This window comes from Dinoponera quadriceps, unplaced genomic scaffold (genome assembly GCF_001313825.1).
Source record: "Dinoponera quadriceps isolate SergipeBrazil2010 unplaced genomic scaffold, ASM131382v1 scaffold3579, whole genome shotgun sequence".
In the NCBI taxonomy this organism is placed as follows: domain Eukaryota; kingdom Metazoa; phylum Arthropoda; class Insecta; order Hymenoptera; family Formicidae; genus Dinoponera; species Dinoponera quadriceps.
In genome coordinates this window covers 620,859-644,934 of record NW_014557637.1, presented here as the reverse complement: position 1 = coordinate 644,934, position 24,076 = coordinate 620,859, and the positions used below count along the sequence as shown (strand labels likewise).

The 24,076-nt window shown below is 44.8% G+C and overlaps 1 protein-coding gene across 4 annotated transcripts in view; it reads right to left on the bottom strand.

Moving 5' to 3' along the window:
* The window catches only part of LOC106749341 (thyrotroph embryonic factor), a 99,694-nt gene that overhangs the window by 35,220 nt on the left and 40,398 nt on the right, over positions 1–24,076 (bottom strand). The window contains exon 1 of one of the 4 annotated variants that reach the window (XM_014628712.1): positions 9,264–10,952. The exons of 2 other annotated variants lie outside the window; for them this stretch is intronic. In XM_014628712.1, coding sequence (XP_014484198.1) covers positions 9,264–9,561 — 298 coding nt within the window. In that variant the 5' untranslated portion in view covers positions 9,562–10,952. Of the gene's footprint in view, positions 1–9,263; positions 10,953–24,076 lie in introns of those variants that run through there. One more of the 4 variants, XM_014628711.1, reaches the window with a different exon arrangement.

Below are 24,076 nucleotides of genomic sequence, written 5' to 3'. Positions count from 1 at the left end.
TAACTTCACCATTACGGTTATCGCCCGACACTAAGAATAATTAATAATCTTCCCCCTTGCCCCCGTCCATGAAGAAACCACGGTGGTGCATGGGACTGCTTAATTATCGCGCGTTAACATTGTGCGCGAGGGTACCTCTGCGTGATCGTGCGTGAGGACATTAGACTAATCCCGGGGGTTCTTAAACGAATGTAGCGAAGGTAGTCGAGGCTTCCTACCGGATAGTTGAGACGCTTTTTCTCGAGGTTTTTTACGAGCCCACATGGGCGAAGGTGGCGAGCGATTCGCGGGATAATCGTGGCGACTTGACGCGTTAAGTCCGCGGTTTGCGAGGTTGCGATCGCCGCTTTCTATTTGCCCGGCCGTCGGTTTGCAACGCGCGTGCGCGCTCTTCTGTCCGCGGGCGCACGTGTGTGTGATACACACCGTAACGCTTCGATATAATTGCACCGATCGGGAAAAATCCACGTGTATTTACGACACGTGGACGCCCGAGAGGCCGCTCCTCCGTCCACGTGAAACCCCGACGCGGCTCGCGACGCTCGCGCATTAAGCGGCGTTATTTACCGCGCACCTTCGATCCTCTTCTAATCGCGACGTTTTTCCGCCGCCGAACGGGAAGATCCTTCGATCGCTATCGCGCGCAGGACGTTCTCCGATCCCGAGAGCCGATCGCCATCAGCCATTTTTTCTCGCCTCGCTGCCGGAGCTAGTATATCTTCGCGTCGACCGCAGCGCAGAACCGGTTGTGTGCGGTGCGTGCTTACGTATCTAGGAAGTCTCCAAAGTTTTTTCGCCGATTTCGCTTTCAGATCTATTTCGTTTAGCAAAGACGCCGCAATTATCGCCGTGGCGCAGCCCACACGTTGTACATTTCGCCGTTTCCACGCTCTCGTTGCTCTCGTTTTCCTTCGCTCGTGCTAGCGCGTGCTTCCGTACACAATCGAGAAAAACGGCTGAGAGAATACTCGGGAGTAGGGGAACCCGGGGCAAGACAGGGTCGCGGGATAAGACGCGAAAAATGCTATATAGATATAACTACACAATTACAGCGACTTGAACTTGCACGTGTAAGAGAGAGACAATAAAAATCATGTGTACAGAGTAACCAATTTTGTGTTAAATTTGACACAAAGCGAGTATATTGAAAAGTAACACAAATATTATGCCAATAACTGACACAACATTAATATTCGTAATATGCTAATCGGCACTGAAATATAAAAGGTATTATTTTCTATATAAATGATTGATATAAATATATCATCATCTTCTCTTCAGCCATTTCATCTTATCCTCAACGTTATCTCATCTCATCCCTTGTGGGGTAAAATGAAGTCAAGGGGATTTTTTAAGTTTTCCTTTTTCCTTTTTATCGGTCAATTTGGTTATATAACACCGAGGTTTAATTAATATGGATTACAAGACAGTTTTATAATAAACATTTCAAATATAAGATCGTTTCGTTATTATTAAGCCTTTCCTTTAGCGCCCCGGTTTTACCCCGCGTTTCCCTAGATTTGTTACTTCCCGGACGACGAGCCACGACGGCGTCGAAAAAGTCCACGTCTGCGCCGGGGCTCCACGTGGAAGCCGCGGCGAGAGAGCCACTGGCGGAAAGCCCGAAGGTGTCTATTCTAAAGAATGGCACGTGATTACTTTCTCCGACGTCCGCGCGCGCGGACCTTCGTCGACGACGCCGACGACGACGACGACGCAACGATGACGACGTAGTCGAGAACCGCGCGCAACGCCAGCTGTCTTCCGGGTTTCAGGCTGGAACAGTCGGGGCCCCGCGGCGCAGGTTCGCAGGCAGCGGAGAAACAATCCCGCCGCGACACGTCGACTACGAGCGAGACCGTGGATTCTTCTTCGTACGCGCGAAAATCACAATCGCGACACGAATCGCGAACACCGCTCCGCTGTGAAAGTTCCCCGAACGATGGATTCGATCCGAGGGAATTCGATTGATTTCTTTTTTTTCACCAAATTACGTCGCAACGCGGCTGACGGGAGAGATGGCGAATTTCTTGCAAATAGAAAAGATGAGAATACGAAAAATCCGCGAAGAGGATAGGAAAATCCCCGGTTTTCCCGGAACTTGAAAATTATCCGATAAACCCCGCCGCTGTGAACATCTCCCGCCGACTTCGATCCAAGGAGAATTCGGTCGATTTTTTTTCACCGAATCAAACCGTCCAAACGAAATCATACGCGAGATCGGGGACGCTACGCGCGGAAATCGCAGTCGCTGCGCGAATCTCGCAGTTGTGAAAATTTGTCGTCGAATTAAACTCGGAAAGGAACCTCGATGCATTCTGCCTCCGCGAAAGTAACGAATCGCACGCGGCGACGGGCGCGCGAACGGAGCGCGAAAGTTTTTCTCGCACCTGGACGAATTTTGGATCTCGAGCTGTCGGCGGCACAGAATCGCTCACGCGAGTGGATTCGCTCGATAACGATCCGATCGCTCGTTACGTATATCAAACGACGACGGCAGTGAGCGAGCGTATGAGTATCGAAAGGCAGCCGTGGCCTTGCTGACCTAGCCGCGGCGAAAGAGCCTTGAACGTTTGAATAATAACGGGATTTAGCGTATTTAACATCGATGCACACGTTCGGCCGGATTTTGAACCGCGACCATCGCAATACGGCGTCACCGTCATTCCGAATATGCGTGTGACACAATGTCAGCGATGTAATCGAGCGCGCGGGCCCAAGTCGCCGCTTTGCAAAGAGTCGGGGAAAAGTTTATCGTCGAGGTCTCGCGAAGGAGACGCGCGGTATCGCGTACGACGGGTCGTCCTGATAACGAGAGAACCGATTGTGTATGCGCCGCTTTTATCGTTTTAACGTGCCGCCTTAGCCGCGATCGATGTGCACGTGCGAACACGGAGGGTTTCGCGCTTACTCCGTAACCGGGCCGATGAATCCAAGTAACACTCCCGGATAGCCGCGGTGACTCCGAGGAAACATGAATATCCCTCCCCCGTATAAAGAGAGAAGGAGAAAACCGGGGAAAAAAGAAATGAAGACAATAGCACTTAAGCTCATAAAGTTTGCTCTTTTCTTGGAAAAGCTGTTCGCACGACACTCGTCGTCTCGAAGAAAAGGTATTCGTCACCCGTGCGGGCGTGGTGTAATTATTAGCTGAACGCGTAATTTACGCTTGGCTAATTACGCGCCCATCGAAGGACGTTTCGTCTCCGCACGTACACACACAGCCGGATTAATAATTAACAACATCAGATCGTTAACGACTTCTTCGAATGAATCACCGTCACTTTTTCTTCGGTTAAACGCCCATTCGCTCCGTTCGGTATCTACGTGTTGCGAATCGGCTCAACTCGACGGGCACCTCGCGAGCGAAACTTACCTGGAGGAAGATAAAAGCCACTCGTCAGCTGTTACCTCCTAAGGCGAGTACGCGCCTGACTTTCGCTGTGTCGCGTACCCGCGGTTACGTAACGGCACCGGGGAAGAAAACCGTCGTGTGTCCGTGCGCACGTCGGATATAGATAATTTAATAATTGAATGACCGCTTCGGTGTGAAAAATCGTCGAGTCTTTGGGAAAATATAACATATCGATCGAGAGATAATATCTGTGCCTCTTATCCGTCGATTTCTCCTTTCATTCGATCGCATATTCGCGAATGATAATTTTAACCGGCATGTAATTAACCGATAACGTCACATTTTTCCTCTCCGTTTCGGAAACGTGTCGTGCTGAGAACTGTGTCTGCGAGACGGTCCGCTCCGTCGAAGATTTTCGAGAAGGGACCTTTCAGGGTGAGTTCACACGTGAGCAAGTAATCCCGATAATCGTCTCTAGCGATCGCGTCGTCCGGCGAAATCGGATTTCGCGGATCGACTTCTTCAAAAGGCACGGCACGTGGACGCGCTCGTGCGTACGCGACATTGTCCGACGGTGTACACGAAGGGTCATAAATATCTGGCCGTCCTCTGGATCGCGACTATACAATTTTCGGCCTCGTCCTCGCACGTATACATAGAAAAAAGTGCTGGGTTCAAGTAAATAATTACTCTAATACTCCTTAGGAAATGTGTATTCGGATTAAGTAAATTTCACTTGAACCCACGCGAAAATTTGCTAAGGAGTGTCGGAATGATGATTGACTTCAATCCAGTACGTACGTATTTTTCTTTACGACGTTGAAAATCGTGTGAGCCAACAATTACGTCATACGTTATTTTGATAACTTGAATATTCGAGTCAATGCACGGAAGAAAAACAGCCTGAGTCGGGCGTACGGCTCTTTACGTACGCAACATTGAAGAAAACCGTTTTGGTGTGCGCGTTCGCGCGTGATGCGCTCCGCAGTTTCACTCGTTCGGTCGGAGGATATTCGCCGCGCGGGTGACATGCAGCTCACGTATTCGGAAAATATTTCTTACGCTCGCCGCTCGCGCGAGCGACAGAGAGGGAGAGAGAGAGAGAGAGACACAGAGAGAATCTCTCTTGCGGATGAAACATCGCGCTCGCCGGCCAAGTCTCGAAGCGGAATTCAAATCGCAGCGCGTAACACCGTCAAGGTCGGCAACGATATCTCTCGAGGTCGTAGGTCGGCGCACGAGTTAACTCGGAAACTCCGACTCGTTAGTTGCCGATGCGCTTCAATATCGGCAAGGTTGTCGACTTTGCGCCAGGGAGGCGCCAGCTTTCGTGTCCGGCGATTTCCACGCACCTCGCCGAGATGCGCGCTCATTTTTTCCCCACGTGCTCATTAACTTCTCGAGCACAGTAGGCGCACATATATGCGTCCAGCATATGTTATCGGAATAAAGTGTAGATGTATATGTTGAATTCTTTCGGTTCGTGCTCTCGACACGAGCAACAATTGTCAACCGTTGCAATTGTATTCACGTTTAGTCGATTATTCCTCGACCGTAAGGAGAATAAATCGACTACGATCGGTCAATTTTTCCGCTTATGTTTTATCGTTTACGGCTTTTTCCGTGTGTCACAGACCTTATGTCGTATATTTTAGCAACGGTCATAAATTTCACCCGGTCTCGGCACACTGCTTCCGATTTTTCCGCAAGTTATCAATCCGGTGGAAAGGTCCGTCATTTTTCCATTAAATCCCCGTGGAAGGTTCGGACGCACGTTAACAATGTATCAATAGAATTGGTAAACACTGCACCACAGGCATAATTAGAGTGAATCTTCTTGATTCAATAACAATATTATCGACTCCAATTCTCATGTTGTTAAAATACAATATATGATGCGTTACTTTCAATAATATTATTATTGAATCGAGAAAATGTATTCCAATTATGGCGTTGTTCGCCAATTCTCTTGATACAACAGCATTCTTTCCGCGTATTAACAGAAAAATAGGAGGTCCTTGTTAGATGCCTAAAAATCAAGTCGATGTTGTTCATTTTAATCGTAAAGATCAACCTCGAAATCGGGTCCGGTTTTCTATTCGATTTGGCAAACTTTTCGCACCACCATACACACACATGCATGCGCATATACACATCTAATATTGTTCTCGTCCATTTACAGTACAACGGCTGAAATTATTCCGTCCTTGTCCAAGTGATCGTTCGGTTCCGAAGTGCTTCGCACTCGAAAGATTAATTCCACGCGAGCGTGGAGGAGAACTGATTTGTGGAAAACCGGCGGAATCGCGCTGTTTAGGTGCGAACCCGTTTCCCACATTCGCGTTCTCGAGACGCGTCGCCGCGATAATCCTGCGCCTCGCGAATTCGCCGTTGACGATGACGCGATCCCGACAATCAGCGCTCGACGTGCTCTACGCTTTGGGACTAGGAGAGGCCGGTCCGACCCATCCCTAGCATTGTGCATCCTAAAACGCGATTCTAATCTATTGTGCTCGATGACAATGCGACGTATCGCGGATACGAGCGTCGTCATTGCGCCGGCCGTGCAATCGAGATCCGCGGCGGCCATTAATTCGCGAGTACTCGCAAAAAAGGGGTATGGTTGCGAACGATAAAAGGAAACAATTATAACAATCCCGATCTCGAACCAGCCCACTTCGCAAGAGATATTGTTTATCCAACTAATTATTTATCTAACGGAAAACACGATACCGCAGGTCCGTTTTTTCCCTTCCGTAGCAAATTTAATTGCCTGCAAATGTTTGCGGGCAAATGTGTGCTTAATGATAGGTAGTGCATGCAGTCGTGCAATTGCTCGTCGTATGACGACTGGCGAATGCTAAGAGAGGAGAGAGAGAGAGAGAGAGAGGGGGAAATAGAGCGCACGCGAAGTCAAAGACGACAAAGGTGCGAGGAACACGTGCGAGGAAGTCGCGTTGCATACTGTAAGGACTTCTCCTCGCTGTCATTTTAATCTGGCGTATCTTGCGAAACGCAATGCCCGACGCCATCGGGAATGCGAAATTGTAATGAGAATGACTCGCCCGGGAAATTCCGAGTCGCGAGTGGTATCGTGACTTAACGAGGTGAAATGTTATATTCATTTGAATGGGTTGAACGACCGTAGGTTCACGGAAACGAAGCGCGTACGTACACACATAAATACGGTCGCGTCGCCAAAAATTTTTGACGAGATCGCATTAGCCACGCGCGACGCTGCCGACCGGCGCGAGATCGATTAAATATCCCACGGAGAAAGGAATCGGGATAAATTTACCTGAAATAGGCATACCAAACGCGTGTTTTTGGTCAAAGGAGACAGAATTTCTAGTTCTTATGAGCGAAATTTGAAGTTCAAGTAAAAGGCTCCACTGATGTCAAATCATACCGAGAGTAACAAAAGACCGATAGAAACCTGGGCACAATAATTGCAGTGTCATATGTTTTTTCTTTTTTATATATACTGATTTATATTAAAAATTTTCAATTTTTGTGGATTACTTTAACATACGTTGGAAAACACAAATATATATTAAATTAATATATTTATCTCGTTATATTACCTTTTAACGTATTCCATTTTTGTTGAGATAACGCCAAAATTTCAGTGGATCGTTTTTAACACAAAATTTTTCGCTATGTAGGTTCCCACTGCTCCTTATTACTCTTGGTTTGATTCGAGTCAAATTTCATTCTCATAATCGGAAATTCTGCTCTTCCTCAACCTAAACGCGCGTTTGATTTGTCCATTTCGGATAAATTCAAATAAACTGTTTTTTCTGCCTGATACGGGTAAGTGATCTAACGGCGTGCCGGACCGCGAAAGGAGAAGAAGCGCAGTCGTAAACGGGTAAACAGTAGTATTTCCACTTAACGCCTCGATACTTGATGTCCGACTTAATGTCAAATTCCGATGCATAGGCCACGCTTTCGCATTTGTCGTCGTGTATAAATATTTAAACTGTTTTCGCAAGTGGATTTTACGGAATAATATATATTACGGAATAATAATAAGTTACGCTTCCGTCCGAAATAGAATAGGCGAAGCGATAGAATAGGTTATAATAGGAACGGAACGGCTCGTTCGCCTTGTTCTAATCCGGTGTTCTCTCGCTGCTCGGAGAGCGTGCGCGCAAATAAATGTAATACAATAACAGTTTTTCCACGGAAATTCCATCGGTGCGACAAAGCGAGATGAATGAATGGATGAGGAAGAGAGAAAGAGAGAGAGAGAGAGAGTTGGAGCGGGAACGCGTGCAGAAGCGAAACGAGCTGAGGACGTGGGAGGATGCAAATGCGAAGAGCCTTGAGTCGAATCCGCTGTAACTAGGATAGATACAGCATAGGTGAATTCACACGTCTACACACGGCGACTGGATGATTCATTCGCGCTCCATGTTCGATTAACTAACCTGTTTAGTTAACAAATGCGCCTCGTAGTAAATGAAGCAACAACGAACCTTCCTTTTCAAACGACGATCGCGCGTATTCCCCGACGAAAATTATCGAATAATATAATTTACCGAGCACATAATCGTAACTATTACCCAAACACGTATAAAAATTTCGAAATCGATTAACTATTTCCGTTTTCTATATTTTTTAGGTGTTTTTTTTTTCTTTTTTTTAATTTGCTTCCCTTCCCTCTGTTTTGTTATTTCCTTTTCTTTTCTCATATTTGTGTTTAGTAGATTTTTTGCCCTATGCATAAATAAATAAATTTCTACCTTTTTCCCGCCTCTTTTCTTCCATTCGACTAATTTTCGAGCCTGTTCCGCCTCTCTTTGAACATCCCTTTCAAAGTATCCGCGAAATTATGCGCGATGCGCGCCTTTCAACTCCTCGACTTACCGCGAATAAATAAACGCGCGCCGTAACCGCGCGATGCTCGAGCGTATAGTCGGCTGATCGGCGCGCAGTAGTTACAGACCGAATGTAGGCTGGCTAATGTGAGCAACAGGTGGGCGTTTCTACTCGACGACTACGACGGCGAGTACCACTACTTCTCCCTCTCTGCCGGCGCATTGGATCCATATCCAATTTTCCCAGCGCTTATACACGCGCCGTACGGTCGTCATATTCATTAGCTTTCGCGACTCTCCTCTCTCTTACCGATAATTCATCGCGAGATCCGTCGTTCCGGTCGCGATCCATCAACGACACCGGGTCTACCATCGGCGACTTGATAATTATGCGTCAACGAGTATCAATTCTTCCCATCGAAATCTCTCTCTGTCTCTCCCTCTTATGTAAATCGACTTGACGAAAAGCATAAATTAACCGCGATGCATCTGGACATGTTTTTAATAACACGTTACTTGACATTAATTATTCATTTCAAGATATATTGTTTCTGTAGCCATTTCTAACGTTCTTAAAAAATTATGTTCGTAGAGTATAGAATAAATGCACATAGAAAAGGGGATTCGGCAATAAGCACTCAGATTTGGTGAATATTTGCCGATCAGATATTCGATTACTGCAACTAAATAATTTTGTTCCGTATACTGTATATTTAGTGTGCGAAACTAAATTATTTGGCCGCGGTAATGAAATATTTGGCCGGCAAATATCCGCCAAATTGTAATACTTATCACGAAATCCTTCTTTCAATGCACCCCATCGATCGATCAAATCTCTCTTTTCTTTCTTCAATTTATTTTTACTCACATATTCTTCCTTCCTCCTTCCACTTTCTTTTATTCTACTTATCACGTAATTCTCACCGCATTCTCATTCTACGTGTTCCTCTTAAGGGGCTCAGCCGCAGAGTGTAAATAAACGCACTTCTCTGTCTGCCTCTTTCTTTCGCTTTCTTCGAAGCGAAAGAGAGAGAGAGAGGGAGATTGAAATTTCGAGCGAGCTGGCGGCGTAGCCGCGTGCCTACCGTTCATGTAAACGTGATGCTGCCTCCACAGGTGTTGGTATTGAGACCACCTGGAGCTGGTGCTGTCATCGTGAATGGGTGGTAACGGCGGGTGCACTTGGTGGCCGTGGGAGGTCGGCGGTAGGGGCGGTGGCGGTGGTTGTTGCTGGGACTGCGGCTGGTGTGCCGGCGCTACCACGATGTGCGGGTGCGGCGGTTGCACCGGCTGCTGGTGCTGCTGGGGATGATGCGCCGCCTGGTGCAGCACCCCTGGTACCGGCGGTGGCGCCAATTGCTGATACTCCATAGCGCAGCTCATCCGATTACCTCACGCGCGCATTTAATTAGCACCCTCGTCGCCCCGCTCGCCCGCTCGCGGGCCGGTCCGCGCTCGGCTAACGCGAGTCCTCGGCTCTCTTCCTTTCACTCGTACCGGCGCGAACGACGCGCTCGCATCCGCGGCGGAGGTGTCGGCGACGATACACCTGCGTGCGTCTCTTTCTCTCTCTCTCTCTCTCTTGCCAGGAGACCCGATCGTTCTCGGGTGCTTTGATGAATTATCGGCCGGCTCAATTGATCACCGAGGCTGTCCGCCGGTTTTCCAGCCGCTCCGGCTCCAGGAGCGGGCGCGTGGAATATACGACTATTCTTGACAGCCGCAGGCGCGCGCGTCTGTCTCTTTTTCTCTCTCAGTCTCTCACTCTCGGTCTCGTGGTCTATGAGAGAGACGTTCGCGCGGAGAACCGCTCTGCGAAGCCTCGGAATTTTCCGCGATCGTTCCGCTCGCCGACGAGAGCTCGAGCGAGTGCTCTTCGTGAGCGCCCCGCTGTGTCGCTCGGTCCACGTGACCGTGGGGAATCTCAGCTGCGGATCGCTCGAGGGCGTAGTCGATGTGGGCCGAACTCTTCCCTCGTCGCACTCACTCGGGGGTACAGGTAGGCGTCGCGGTAACTAGCGCGATTCACCGATTGACGAGAGACCGGATATATCCAACGCGGGAGAGCCGGCGACACTTTTCCGCGAGCTGTCAGACTTGCCCCTGGTGGGCCCTGCGCGCGACAAGTCCGCGGCGAGGCGATAGGATCCACGCTCCGGAGGGCACTGGCTCCGATTCACGAACCGCGGCGCCGAGCCGACTCCGAGTCCCGCGAGCCTCGGAGGGTGCACCCCGGTACAGGCCTCAGTGCGCGCGCGAGCGATTAAACCGCGAGCGCTGAGAGTAGCACAGTGTCGACTGTCAAAATCGCCGCTCGTCAGCATCTATCCGTCGGCGCCGTATGCCGATTGGAGCGCCTTCGTTGCCGGAAGCGGCGCTCCTATTGGTCCCTCTCATGCCCGGATAGAGGGGGGCAGGGCACGGACGACGTGCCTCGACGTCGTCCTGGAGGTGAGCGCAGAGAGACAGCACGAGGAAGGACGGAGCGAGGAAGACGGAGGAGCGCGACCGCCCGGACGCTCGGCCAGGATGGAGAGCGCCTCTGAGAGAGAGAGAGAGAAGGACGATGAGGCGGCCGGCAAGCAGAGAGGGAGCGAGAGAAAGAGAGGAAGAGGTAGAAAGAAAAAAGAAAGAAAGAGAGAGGGAGAGAGAGGAGGGGGGGAGATGGAAACTCGCGTGCGTGTCTCGAACGTGTGGCGTCCGGAAAGACACTGAGTCGCAAGCGCCACGCCGTTTCGCCTCGACAACCTCTCTTTCCCTCTTTGTCCAGCCAGCGGACTCTCCGTCTCGCTCTCCTCCGCCCCAACATCCGCTTTTTCCCGCCCCCACCTCCCACTACGCTTCTACAACCTGACCCCACTCGACTGGCAAAAGCCGCGAGCGGCGCACCGTCGTGCGCTGCGGTTTCTTCCTTCTCCGCGCGCACTTCGCTGTTCTCGCTCTTTCTCTCTCTTGCCGGAGCACCTCTCCGTCCGACGTTTAGGATCCAGACCTAGTCCTCCTCCTCCTTCTCCTCCTCCTCCTCTCCCTCTCGCTCGAAGAACGCCACCGTCCTCGTCTACCTGCCTGTCCGCGCGCTCCGGCTGATCGCGCCGCACTTTTTCGATCGTCTGTGGCTTGCCTTCCGTCTCTGCTTACTTTACCGCTTCTCTCGCGCTCTCTCTCTCTCTCTTTTTCCTTCTCGTACGAAGTCCAGCTTCGGTTTCTCGGATATCGAAGAACAACGGAGCTTTTACTCTCGATCTACGGTCGACTCTTCATCACATGTCGAAATTAATTATCACGCTTCGCTCGTGTTTAAATATGTAGGTCGCCGAACGTTTCCCCCTTTCTCTCTCTTTCCAGTGGCGACCCTTCAGCCTCCGTCCTCGAGTGTCGCCTGAGATCTCTTTCTCTTGGAGGAAACTCTTGGCAGTTCGCGTTTTCCCTGTTCTTCCTCGGTGCACGCGATTATTCAACGGTAAACAACCGTCGATGTACTCGCCTTTAACATCCTGACATCATCCACAGCAGCGTGTACACCTTAGGGGGAGGGAAGGAGCTATTTGTACCCCCTCCAAGTGAGTGTGGTGTCTCTTTCTCTCTCTCTCTCTCCCTTTCTCCCTCTTTGCTCAGACTGAAACGCGCTGTTCCTTGGTCTCTAGCCACGACTGTGATATTTCGCCACTTTCGATTTTACCTAGCGGAGCACGAAACGCTCCGTTGTCGTTAATTTCACAGATCGGCCGGTCGGAGAGCCGCGTTTCAGGAAGTATGTCACTCCGCGAGGAATGAGGACGGGCTGACTTGCTCCGTGACTCCCGCCCGGGTCCGTTTGAAAATTGCGGGCATCGCGATGCCGCGACGGAAACCGACATCCACTAATTTCGCTCGCTTCGGTAATTTCGAGTCGTATCGCGGCCCACGAAACCCGATAAGTACGATCCCTCGCCGTCCATCATCGGGGGCGACCGAGTTCCTCCGTCGGGCATTTAGGCAGTTATACTTTTTCTCACTCGAACGATAGAAACGCGGCGTTCGTTGATGGTTCGAACTAGCTACGGTTTATCACACACCGCATCGCCGCAGCATCCCACTTCGGACGATGGGTCTAACGACGAGACCTGTCATCGGCCTGATTAGATCATTATCGGGACAAGATGGATGGCGGGATGTTCGCGGAACATTAACGAGTATTTGGCGCAACAAAGAGAATGTAGTATTTGCATTTGAAATATCTCCGACACTTACCCAGTCATATCAAACCGGAAGAGAGGACTTTTAATTTTCCTCGCTAATGACCGCTCGAACCTTCCGTCCCCTGCTGCCTGTCTAATAATAGCAGCTGGGCGACTGTAATGTTGCGAGCGAAGACAAAGCTGTTCCGTGGCGGCCATATTGTAACCTGCGAAAGCGCGTCTCGCTTTGGGTCAGGGCCATCAGGACCGGGTAGGATTCAAAAAAGACCCCGCTGTCTCCATTCTCTACCTTGGATCAACGCGGAAGCGTCGCGAGTCAGTCGTAGCTGAACGGTTCGGCGATCATAAACGCAGATAAATACAAGGCGGGAAAAAAGATAGGGAAAGTGAAACGGAGAAAGAAAACTGTCAAGAAGAAGGTATTCTCACAGGAGAAGACCTGGCTAATTACGGTGTGCATTATCGAAAATTTGAAAGATTATTAGGAATTAACCTTAACAGAATTCCAATTAAGAGGGGATCTCATTTGGAACGTTCCGTTTGGTAGATGACTTTTGGGATTTTTTTTAACTATAAGACGAAATTCTGAAGTTTCATAAATATTTATATATGTTTTAGCTATATTGTAATTTCCATACATTATTATCTTCAATATTAATAGAGTTAAATAATTTTATTAACGCTCATCGTGAAAGGTTAGTGACCTCGATTCACGGCATTTTAGGTTTCTGAAAGCAAAACGGCAGAAAAAAAATTATCAAACTATAAACTTATGACTATCGTCCCTATCATTTCGTGAAGTCGATATCTTTAATATTTCAATTTTTAAGGCCTCTCAAAGAGAAAAAACTAGTCAAAAATCAATTTTTATTCTACGTTGTGGTAGAGACGATAGCTACAAGTTTATAGTTTAATAATGTTTTTATCTTTGAGATCGTGGCAAACATGCAAGTAAATCTTTCGTTAAACGTTGCACAAAATTATTCATAACTACTAATATTGAGAATAATAATGTGTAGAAATTATTATATATAGTTAAAATATAGATAAATATTTGTACGAAGCTTCAGAATTGTATGGCTTACAATTTTTTCAAACAAAATTTCAAAAGTCACTTACAAAATGACATTTCAAACGAGAATACTTCTTTAAGTGCAAATATTAATCTACAGGAAAATCAATATGACTTCCTCAGCTTTCGGATTGTCAGAGACCCGTAATTTTATTCCGAGAAATGTCCGCGCGAATTTTTCACTGAGACACGGTCTTTCGATTTTTTTTTTGTTCGAAGAAGTTCTCTCCAGAGAAGCGTGAAAATTAATTAGCTTCAGATCTTAAGAAGTCGCCATCTGTTTCGCAATAAACAATTATTTTTCAATCTTCACGTTCGTCTAGAGTTACGCTCCTCATCGGCCGATCATGCCAATCGCGATTATTTTTTTCGTCGATCGCGAAGATCGCACGAAAAAGAGGGTGCGGGAGGGTTTTACATAAGTTACGTAGCGAGAAGGCACGAAGAGAGCTCTGAATCACCAAAACCGGTCCGGTAGATGCGATGTGCCTGTTGTACGAACGCGGAAACCACGAGGAGAGAGAAAGAGAGAGAGAGAGAGAGGACCTGCGCGGACTCTCGCAAGTCACGGAAGGATCCTTTCTCCTCTTCGCTCACCTCTTTTTCTGCCTTTTACTCTTCGTTTTTAGTTACCTCATTCCTTTCCTCTTTCTTCCTTCCTTTTTGCCTCCCCTCGGTTTGGAAAGACCCGTCCGAGACTTCTTCAGCGTCCGTCGATCAAAATCTCTTTTTGCGATTAAATTGCATTATATAAATTGCATATTAACGCGCGTTGTTGTTTTTTTTTTCTAAAGCTTCAGGGACAATTCGTAACGCATACGTGCGCTGCTACAAATTTAAAATCGACGATCGACCGCTATTTTGAATTTAATCGGTCGAATGCAGGCTCTCTCGCTCGAATCGTTTTATTTCGCCCGTTTAAACATTCATATGTAGTCTCTCTCTCGTCCGACGCGCAGCTGCCGAATCGATCGATCGAGATCGCCTGCCCCGTCAATTTTCAGTTGGAAATTCCTTCCTTGTTCTATGCGCGCCCGTCCGCGCATAGATCCGACGTCGTCCTTATTTGTAAATTCTATCGGCCTGGGAGATCTTAATGCGAGCAAAGACGCGCCACAGCTTTCCGGCTAAAGGTCGGCCGGCACACTGAAACGAGAATCAAGCAACCTGTTGATCCTGGACCCTTTCACTCGCATCCCTGCTTCGTGCCAGGGGAGGAGGACGAGAGAGCAGGTGGTGCCATTGATTTATTTATCGCGATATTATTCGATATTTCATAATTCGTTCGTTTCGCTGTTTTTTCTCTCGATTTTTTCCGGTTTCTTTTTTCTCTCTCGTTCGTGCATACGCCCCTTTCCTTTCTCTCTTACTTTTTTATATATGCGATTATTAATTTATACGAGTGATAATTATTGCTAACTGGATCGCGGTGTGCCAAGGCGACGGACAATTAATAAGCGCGACAATAAATTCCGACGATCTCAGCGCGCGAAGTCCGGACAACCCGCGTATTTCCCAATCCGGTCGCGGAACGGCGATCAGAATGGCGGAACCGGTCGCTTTAGGACCGGGCCAGACGTGAAAACGAAACTTTCGGCGGCTTACTTTCTCCTAGGCGTGCGGCTCCCACCTTCTCCGTCGTTTCGGGATCGGGCCGCAGTCTTGTTTGATTTTTTCTCCTTTTCCAGAGAACGAGCTCTCCTCGCGTTCGCTTTTCGCGAACCGCAAAAATAATTCAACGACGGGAAGCGGCACGCACGCGTTCTCTCTGTCCTTCTTTCTCTCGTTCTCCGTGCAAATCTTGTTAGCCGATTTACTTTGGCCACTAGTATCGAATGCGCCGCTTTCGAGCAATATGCCGGATTTAAGTCGTCTGATAACGATCGTCGCTGTTCGAAGAACGATGAAGAAGACTGCAAAACGCGCGCAACGCGAGAGATGCGCGAAATTCACCCGCACGTTCGACGCACCGATTTGTTACTTCGAAAAAACTGTAAGGAAAATTTGAGACGAGGTTATTTCCTTTCTAACAATTGGTAGTGCATTTTTGATTGTAACACAGCTGATGCGTCTCTATACGACATGTATGAAAACTTGGTTGAAATTGTAAATATTAATTAGGGAGAGTTGGAACATTTCATTGTGAGAAAGTTGGAACGTCCTAAACCTCCCTTGAGTCTTTACGCTTCCATAAATTTTTAATTTATTGTATCAGTCTTAATATTATTATTTTTCCACAAAACATTTTGTTTTCATTGCCTTTTTTTTATAACAGTTTTAATAAATAGCTTTTATTTATTATTTATTTATTATGTTAATTAAATTATTTCCGAGCTAAAAGCGCATGTTACTTAAAATAGTAAGCAAACGAAGAAAAAATTGTCTTTCTCTATAATTTGTTCTTAAAAATTTAGTTTTCATTTCATTGTTTGCTTAGAAAACCAATTGTTTCATATTATATTTAAAACTTTTTCAGAGACAAATAAATTTTCTTTTGTATTATAAAAATTAATGTTCTTTATTTGTTTTATTTTATTTCTTTTATTTCTTTAGAATACATATATGCATATATACATAAATGACTTTAATAAATTTTACTTTAATGAATGATTTTAATCAATGTTGCAATTAAAAGTAATAAATACGTTAATAATTAAAATATAGTTATTTCTAATGCTTTCTCCAAATTCTCTCTACCATCCCTCCCATCTCCACAGGGGAAAGTTGGAGCAAATATTCGGTTTTAAAATCTATTCAATTACGTCCTTAATTATTAAAATAATTTATTCAAACTTTGTATTAACTTCCTCAGTAAAATAACAGATCAGTCTTAATTTTTGACGTTACGAATTTTTGAAAAACGAAAGCTATAAAAGACAAAATGTCAAAATTGTCCCCTTCCTCAATTGTCTTTCATCTCCACTATAATTAGTACCAATAATTGCATCTGTGCCTCATTACGGTCTTATATAAATTCGTTCGTTATGTTACTGCAACATTTCGCGTAACAAGCGTCGGCTGATACGTGTGTGTGGTCTTTCGTGTTTTTGCTATTCAAATGAATTATTTTTTTCACCCGACCTTGCGGAAATTTTTTTTCTGATTCCAGTTCCATAAAGTTAAAATTCCATATAAATTTTTATCTCCCCGTCGCAAGAACATGTGCAGAGTGACACGCGATCAACAGTTTCTTTGGCGCAACGCTTTGCCGCATGCTCGATTCTTTCAGTTTTTCATTAATTTCGTAAGTTGATTTAATTATTCGAGAAAACGTCGCGCGTAAAGCAGCATTTTTGCGCGGTTATGCAAACGCACGGCTGCGCGTTTTACTTATTGGCATAAATAAGTTGACATAGAAGAAATCGCGCGATCTGCAATTGTGAATTAACAATCAACTTATTACTCATTTAAATCACGTGTACAAAAACATCGACGACTTTTCGAAGTTTTTAAAATATAAAGTAAACATAAGCTGGCTCTTCTTCTGGGCGATTTTTATAAGGAAAAGGAACGCAAACACAAATCGTTTATCGGCTCGTAAATATATCCGCGCATTCGTCACACGCCGGATGCGGGAAAGAATGCATTTATTACTTATTTAGTAATAACGAGTCTTTGCGCGACCAACGATGATTAATTATTTCCTTGCAATTAACAGAGAATAGTTATAGAGCAATATAAGTGGCGTTATCGACGCGAAGTCGATACACCTGAAGTCGTACGTATTTCGCTAACTAGGCACGCACCGTTACCGCTTCTCTTTAATAGCCACACAACAATTTGATTTACGCGACGTGTTATTAGCCACCCGCATTGGTCGGTACGCGGCAAAAAGCGAGAACGTAGGTATCCTTTTTTTACATTCCCGATATGCGTCGAGCGTTATTCGATTAATTTCATCAAGTATCCGACATTATTACAGACATGTCGTATAATAGGCATTTGCATCGATAATGCTGCAAGAGTCTTTTGTCACTCTCGTTTCTTTCTGCTTCAATATGTATTGTTCGAGCCGCCGCGCATATTGTCAGGTGAAACAATCGCATAGCTTCGCAGCGAGTCCGAAAGCGATAAAATAACGATAAAGAGCGTGATTGTTTCACTTTTTCTGTAATTAATATTTTTTATCATGAGGAAAAATTTGTCTTTTTCTTTGAACGACTGTCAAGATTAAACAACAGTCCAACGTATCGACTGGAATATCCGTTCTCTTATAAATTACATATACTCTCAATTATGTACTTGCTTCACTCTGAAGGCATAAAAAGTGGAATTTGATCCAGCGAAAAGGAACAGAGCTATGCACGCTGACGAACAACGGGATCGATCGTCGCGAAACGATCTCCGAGCCGGGCGAGAAACGAGCGAGCGATCGAGCGACTCGCTACGAATCGTGAACCTGGAAGCGGCAGCGCGCGTTTATTAATTATTACCTTTCGGTAAATACCGTTTGCGGGACTTTCGTTCGCGACCTTTCGCACACGCGCGGATGCACCGCGTACGTGACGGGGACTCGGATGGATCTTGGCAATAATTTCGCGTCCGTCCGACACTACCACCGCGGCCCGCGCGTACGTGGGCTTAGCACGTACTCATTATCGTTCGAATTGATTGCCGGTACGCGAGTGTGGCCAATACGGGCCCCCGCGTGGCGCCCCGTAGCAAGTATTCAGGCATCTCGCGGAAACTTCCGCGATCGTTCCACTGGTGCGTCAGTCTGAACTATTTCTCGTTACCGCGAAGCGGGGAAGTAATGAGAAGGGGTGGACAACACAGAGAGAAAGAACAATTTTCCAGGCGTCGAAAAAAGAAACTTTCCTCACAGAAGAATATCGCCATTTTGAGCGCGTGTGATACCAATTGCGGGATATCAATCGTGAAAAATCTGGAATTTTTATAAAAAATAAATAAATGCGGTAAACTTAGGTAAGTAAGTAAAATGCTTATTCATTATTATGTCAAGATCAAACAATATAATTTTCTATTGTATTTTAATATAAATAATCATTATATCTGAAATTAGACTGATAGTTTTGAAATAAAATTACAAGAACAATCAACGGAATATAAAGTATATAATTATATGTTTAGAAAATTAAATAATTTCTAACTAATATTTATTTAATTAAATAAGAAGTAAAATAGCCCAGAGTCAGACGCCTTTAGATGCTATTCGTACACAATAAGGACCTTCCATTTGACGCCTATTCGGCGACTCGTAGTTTAAGAGGATTAATGATTTTTACTACAATTTATTATTATATTTTATATTATTTATTTTTGTTAAGTGAAAAATCGGGATAAAAAGCATTACGCTTAGGGTTCTGTCGGAATGCTTCTAATGAAAGCCGAAAATTGGGACGGTCACCTCTTGAGAACTTGAAAATAGTCATCTTAATTACATCCGAAAAAGGCGCCACTCGAATCTCTATTCTATGTTTCCATATTGAATATCTTTATCGCAAATTAAGCAGGGCTAATAAGAGCCAAACGCTGGTTTTGGCAATTTAATAATAAAGATAGCCCGCAAATCCACTACGTGTACATATCTATGAAAAAAAAAAATAATTTTAATTTAATATTTATAGTTAATTGTATGCTAAAAATATGTTTATAAATTAAAGTTATGTTTTTATAAAATATAATTGTGTTTTTATTAAATATACCGACACCGATTGTTAAGGAAAGTATCTTTTATATTGTATAAAATCGCTTCTTCATTAAATATATGTAATATAGAAACTATCAATTGCGGCAGCATCGCGTCCTCGCGACTGATACGCCGCATGCCCATCGGAGGCGCACGAAGCCGGGACACGATCACCGCTGTCAATTTCGCCGAGGATTCACGGCGACGCGGCGCGTTCAAGCGACGCTTGATTATTTGAACGGCTTATCGTTTATCATCTTATTCGCCGATCCAACGGATCTCGACACGTGCTTCCACGGTGCATCGTCGTCTTCGGCGGGCGCAACGGCTAGGCGCGGTGGGACGCAGCAGCTTCTATAATCTTCGACATAAACGCTCCGCGATGCCGCTAACATCTGCTTGTCAGCTGTCTAATTGCGTCGCTCGAAGCCGTTAGATCAAAAGAAAGTCGCGGGGGCGCGAGATCCCAGAAGACGCCGAAATAGATCGCGCGATTATGGCGAGTCCCGCGACTCGCCGGGGTAAAAAACTGTCGCTGAGAGGGAAAGAGAGGGGGAGAGAGAGAGAGAGATTACTCAACGTAATCATAATTACTAATAATTAATTCGAAAGGATTGCGTTCTCTCTCGAAACGCGTAATTACGAACGCGTGCCTTACAAGATCGCGGTGTAGCAACGCACTGTGGCCAGATGAAAAAAATAAATAAATAAAAAGAAAGACACGTGCAGACGACTTGTCGTGATACGAGAACGACGGTCTTTTAAATGCAAACAGCTTAATTAGCGTTAAGTAAGGACATAAGTATTATCTTGGACTACTTCTTCTCTGTCTATGAATTTTCATGATTAAAGTGTTCCAATCACGGGCAGGTGCGACGCAAAGAGTTCAAAGCGTTTTATATAATCGGGATAAAAGTGTATCGGAAAATTACGTTAGCGTGCATAACGCTTTAGTTAAGGTCAGCATTTGATTAATTATATGATTCGATAATCACACCGGAGATGTCGAAACTGATCGGTGTCACGGTGCACAAACGGCGGACAGCCGTCGATTCGACGCTGTCCTGCGCATGTCAACGATATAGATATGGACGAGAAATTGTGCACGAGGCGTGTGTCCCCCTCGAGTTGGAATTTTGGTCAACATAATTGGAGCAAGCCTTCTTGATTCGACAGCGAAAAGTATTATTGAAACTAATACACATTGTTTTAACTCGAGGTTTTAACTGTCAATTTCAGTAATATTGCTATTGAATACAAAAAGGTTCACTCCAATTATGTGCGGATCAATTTTATTGGTACAACAGCATCTTTCCGCGAGTATACAAGCTACTTCGTCCTCTACCTTAATGCAGTAAATAATGATGAGAGATATGCAAATATTAAGTAATTAATTTAGGTAGGTAGTGGAAATAATAGATGAATAAGACAATAAACTTTTTTCGTTCATAAACTTCTTACTAATCTTTTTCGCACTCGTTTGAAATCTCAACATAGAATTCGAAGACTCAAAAGGGAGAGGAAAGATTTGCAACAAGAAAGATAGCAGCAATGCGTCCAGAAGCCCACTTGCCGATAGAGCCAATAGTTAAATTAACACAACCTTGTTGACAAGGTGGGTGTGTTAATTTAATGTATTTATATTATTTTATATTTATATTTATGTACTTTTTAACACATCTTCCATGTTAAAATAACGGAAAATTTCAGACCGTTTTTGACAAAATTGTTTACCGTGTGGGCCCTTTCAATGCGTGCGACAGCCCTGATCATTTTTGCCGCGCGGACTCGAAATTCCGAAATGTTTCGGAAGCTCGATTTGTTTTGACCCTGAAATGTGCGCGTCATTGATCGGAGAACAACAACAGTTAGCGGATGGCGAAGGGTGTGATGTAGCCCTTTTTTGTCCATTGTTCTGGAAATCTCACGCGTCGCGTACTAAACGCCGTTTCGGGCCGACGCGTAACGCACGCACCGCAACGCAGATTACATGTGTATCGGTGAATGTATTATTCACGTAGACTATTAAAATATTTAATCGGTCTCTCGTCACGTTAATTAACACGCGTTTCTCGTGTCATCGATCGTATCTGCGCGAGTGTCAGTCTAGTGTCGGTGTTAGTGTCGGTGTGAGTATCAGTGCCACGAGGGTGCAACCGGGAGGTCAGGACAAAGAACGCGGAAAGCACGTGGCGGCGACACATCGTCATATATTTCAAGATGTACCAAATTATATTTATTATATCCGATAGTCGAAATGTAGACCGGCATTGGCGATCCGTCATTATCATCTGACAAGTCATTTCATAAATCATCTCTCATAAGTTTCATAAATCTCCGATTATTTCCGATCAATATTTATCTCATACAATAAGAAATATTAATGCTACAGCTTGATAGTCGAAATAATTTTTCGGGGAAATAAATCTGTAATTAATGCGTTCTCTCGGTCAAAGATTGCAAATTATTGACAACTGCGAATACCGACCTTAGAATTTGATATAAATCTTGCAAGTGCTGATTTTCACGTCTAATAATGCTTCCCGGGCTGCAAGTTCCGTCTTATTCATATCCATCAGTGGCTTTTTTTACACTTCTGATTATCATCGTTATCGTATCTAACCCGAATTTAAACCTCTATCGGTGTGCAGCATTATTGGACAATTTAATTGTTATCTTTGTTCTTACAGATCCTTCCTCATCAGCTCTTTTTAGGGCTCCAAAAAGAAAGAAAATGAAAACATTATGAGAAAGTAACATGCGTTTGGTTTTTTTTTTCATTAATTAATCTATTCATGTTATTTCTTTCATATTTTCTCTTATCTTATCTTTTACATTTACAAAACTAAAGTAAGGCAATAGCTTGAATAATGTTATTACTCGAGATTCTCCATTGGTTCTTCAAATTCGACGGAATTTGCAGGATTAACGTGGAACGAAGATTTCGACTCGGGATATATTTGATTCGTTTTCACGGGAAGATGGATTTAATTGATTCCGCACGATGTTCCCCGTCAAATTATTCCGTCTGTAAAGACAATGGAAATGGCTGACGTGCAGGGGGAAGAAACGTCTCAATAATTCTGGAAGAGCAATGTGATCACCCACGCACAAAAATCGCCGTTCGTAGAGCGACATTATGCGCCGTTGTTCACCTCGTTGCGGCTAAATCCGCGCGTTGTTTACACAGCGTTGTCTACCTGTCACCGACACGCGTTTCATTAAAATCCATTATTATACGCGGATGTGTCTGTACATGCGCACGCACACACCTGTGCGCCATAATTTGACCATAATCACATTGCGAGATAAAGTCGGGACGAGAAGCACCGTCGCCGCCATGCGACGTCGTTCTTTGCGGACACGCGATATCAATCTTTCGTGGATACTCAGGATGAACAGGATTACGTAATCGTGCGCGTTCGCAAATCTCTTCGGGCACTCTGAGCAACTGAGTCGTGAGAAATAGTATTAAAAATAGCGAAATAGTGTCGAAAGTGTCGGTAACAATCACGTTTTTAGTGCTCGCGAAGCCGCGACAACCCGATTCTACCGCGGCTTCGCGAACACTCGCGTCGTTTCGAGGTAATGAATCTCTTTGCACTTCGTTTCTTGGAGAAAAAAACTCTCCGAGAATCCTTGCAACCTTTCCAATATCGAATGTTTTAATATATTTAAACTAAATAATTTAAATATTAATATTTTACTTAGTCGACAATCTGGGGTTTTAAAAACCAGTACAAGTTTATACATTGTTCTGGATTGCATAAAAATTTGAAAGAAATTCTCGCGTACTTATGAGAGCTTTAATAAAAAGTTTTTACCATCGTGGAAGTCGGGCATTTTATTAATTTTTCACTTATTTAAACTGGAACGGAAAAATTTCGCGCAACCGTAGAATCACTTATGCCTTCAAACGCTTACATTGTTGGGTTTTAAATATTTAAATATATACATGTAATTTAAATATTAAGCATATCCGATATTGACGTCGCCATTCACATTGTTTTAATCAAAATGGAATCTTACGTTCCTTTCTTTGTTCGCGAATAAAATCCCTCACCGTCAATCTCACTTTTTCGTTCTACAATATTTAATGCGCGAAATTCGAGTCCATGCGCCGGTTTCGCGTATAGGAATAGGAGTATGTTATTGCCATTATTGTTAGAGTCATCACATATCACAAGAAAAAAATGGAAAGTCGCACATTAAGGGTTTTAGTCGCGGTACGTTCTTCCGATTGGTACCTTGAAGGTGACAACATACGCAACATACACACGCTCGACAGAGCAATCAACCAAGCAATCAATCGAACGACAATAGGTTGTCATGTAGAGTCAAATGACGAGGCATTTCTGCTGCAATGAAAATAGCGAGAAACGAATGTATACACGTGTCACAATCGTGAGTGATTATATCTTGGCTCTGATTATCGTGATGCACGGACATGCGTTGTCGGGTGTCGAGCGATTAGAAAATTGTACGAATTGTGATACAAGAGGCGTCCGGTGTTTTGGGCCTAAAAAGAGAAATATTGGACTGTTCGATAAATTCGCAGGATTTTTATAAAAACTCTAATTCCATAGTCGGGCGCAATTTCGTTTCTTTCGTTTTTTCCGACGACCTTCTGCCATCGAAAGAAACGATTGAAAAGAATTGGTTCAATTAACGTGACGACGAACAAACCAAACACATTTTCATGGAAGGAAAAGAATGTCTGGTCTCTTACGAGCTAAAATCCGATTTTTATACGACCAGAAATTCTGTTTTCTCCAACCGAAACGCATTTGGTTTGTTCGTTATCACGTTAATCCCACCAATCCTTTTCTCCGTGTACGTTATTGAATGAAGTTATGCTCGGCCTTGAACGCTCCGCGAAAATTCCCACATCGAAAAAGTTCTACATTCAAGTAAATAATTACTCCTTGACAAATTCTTACTTGACCCGAGCAAAATTTCCTCCCGAAGAAAAATCTGTCAAAGATTTTTGGAGTATCG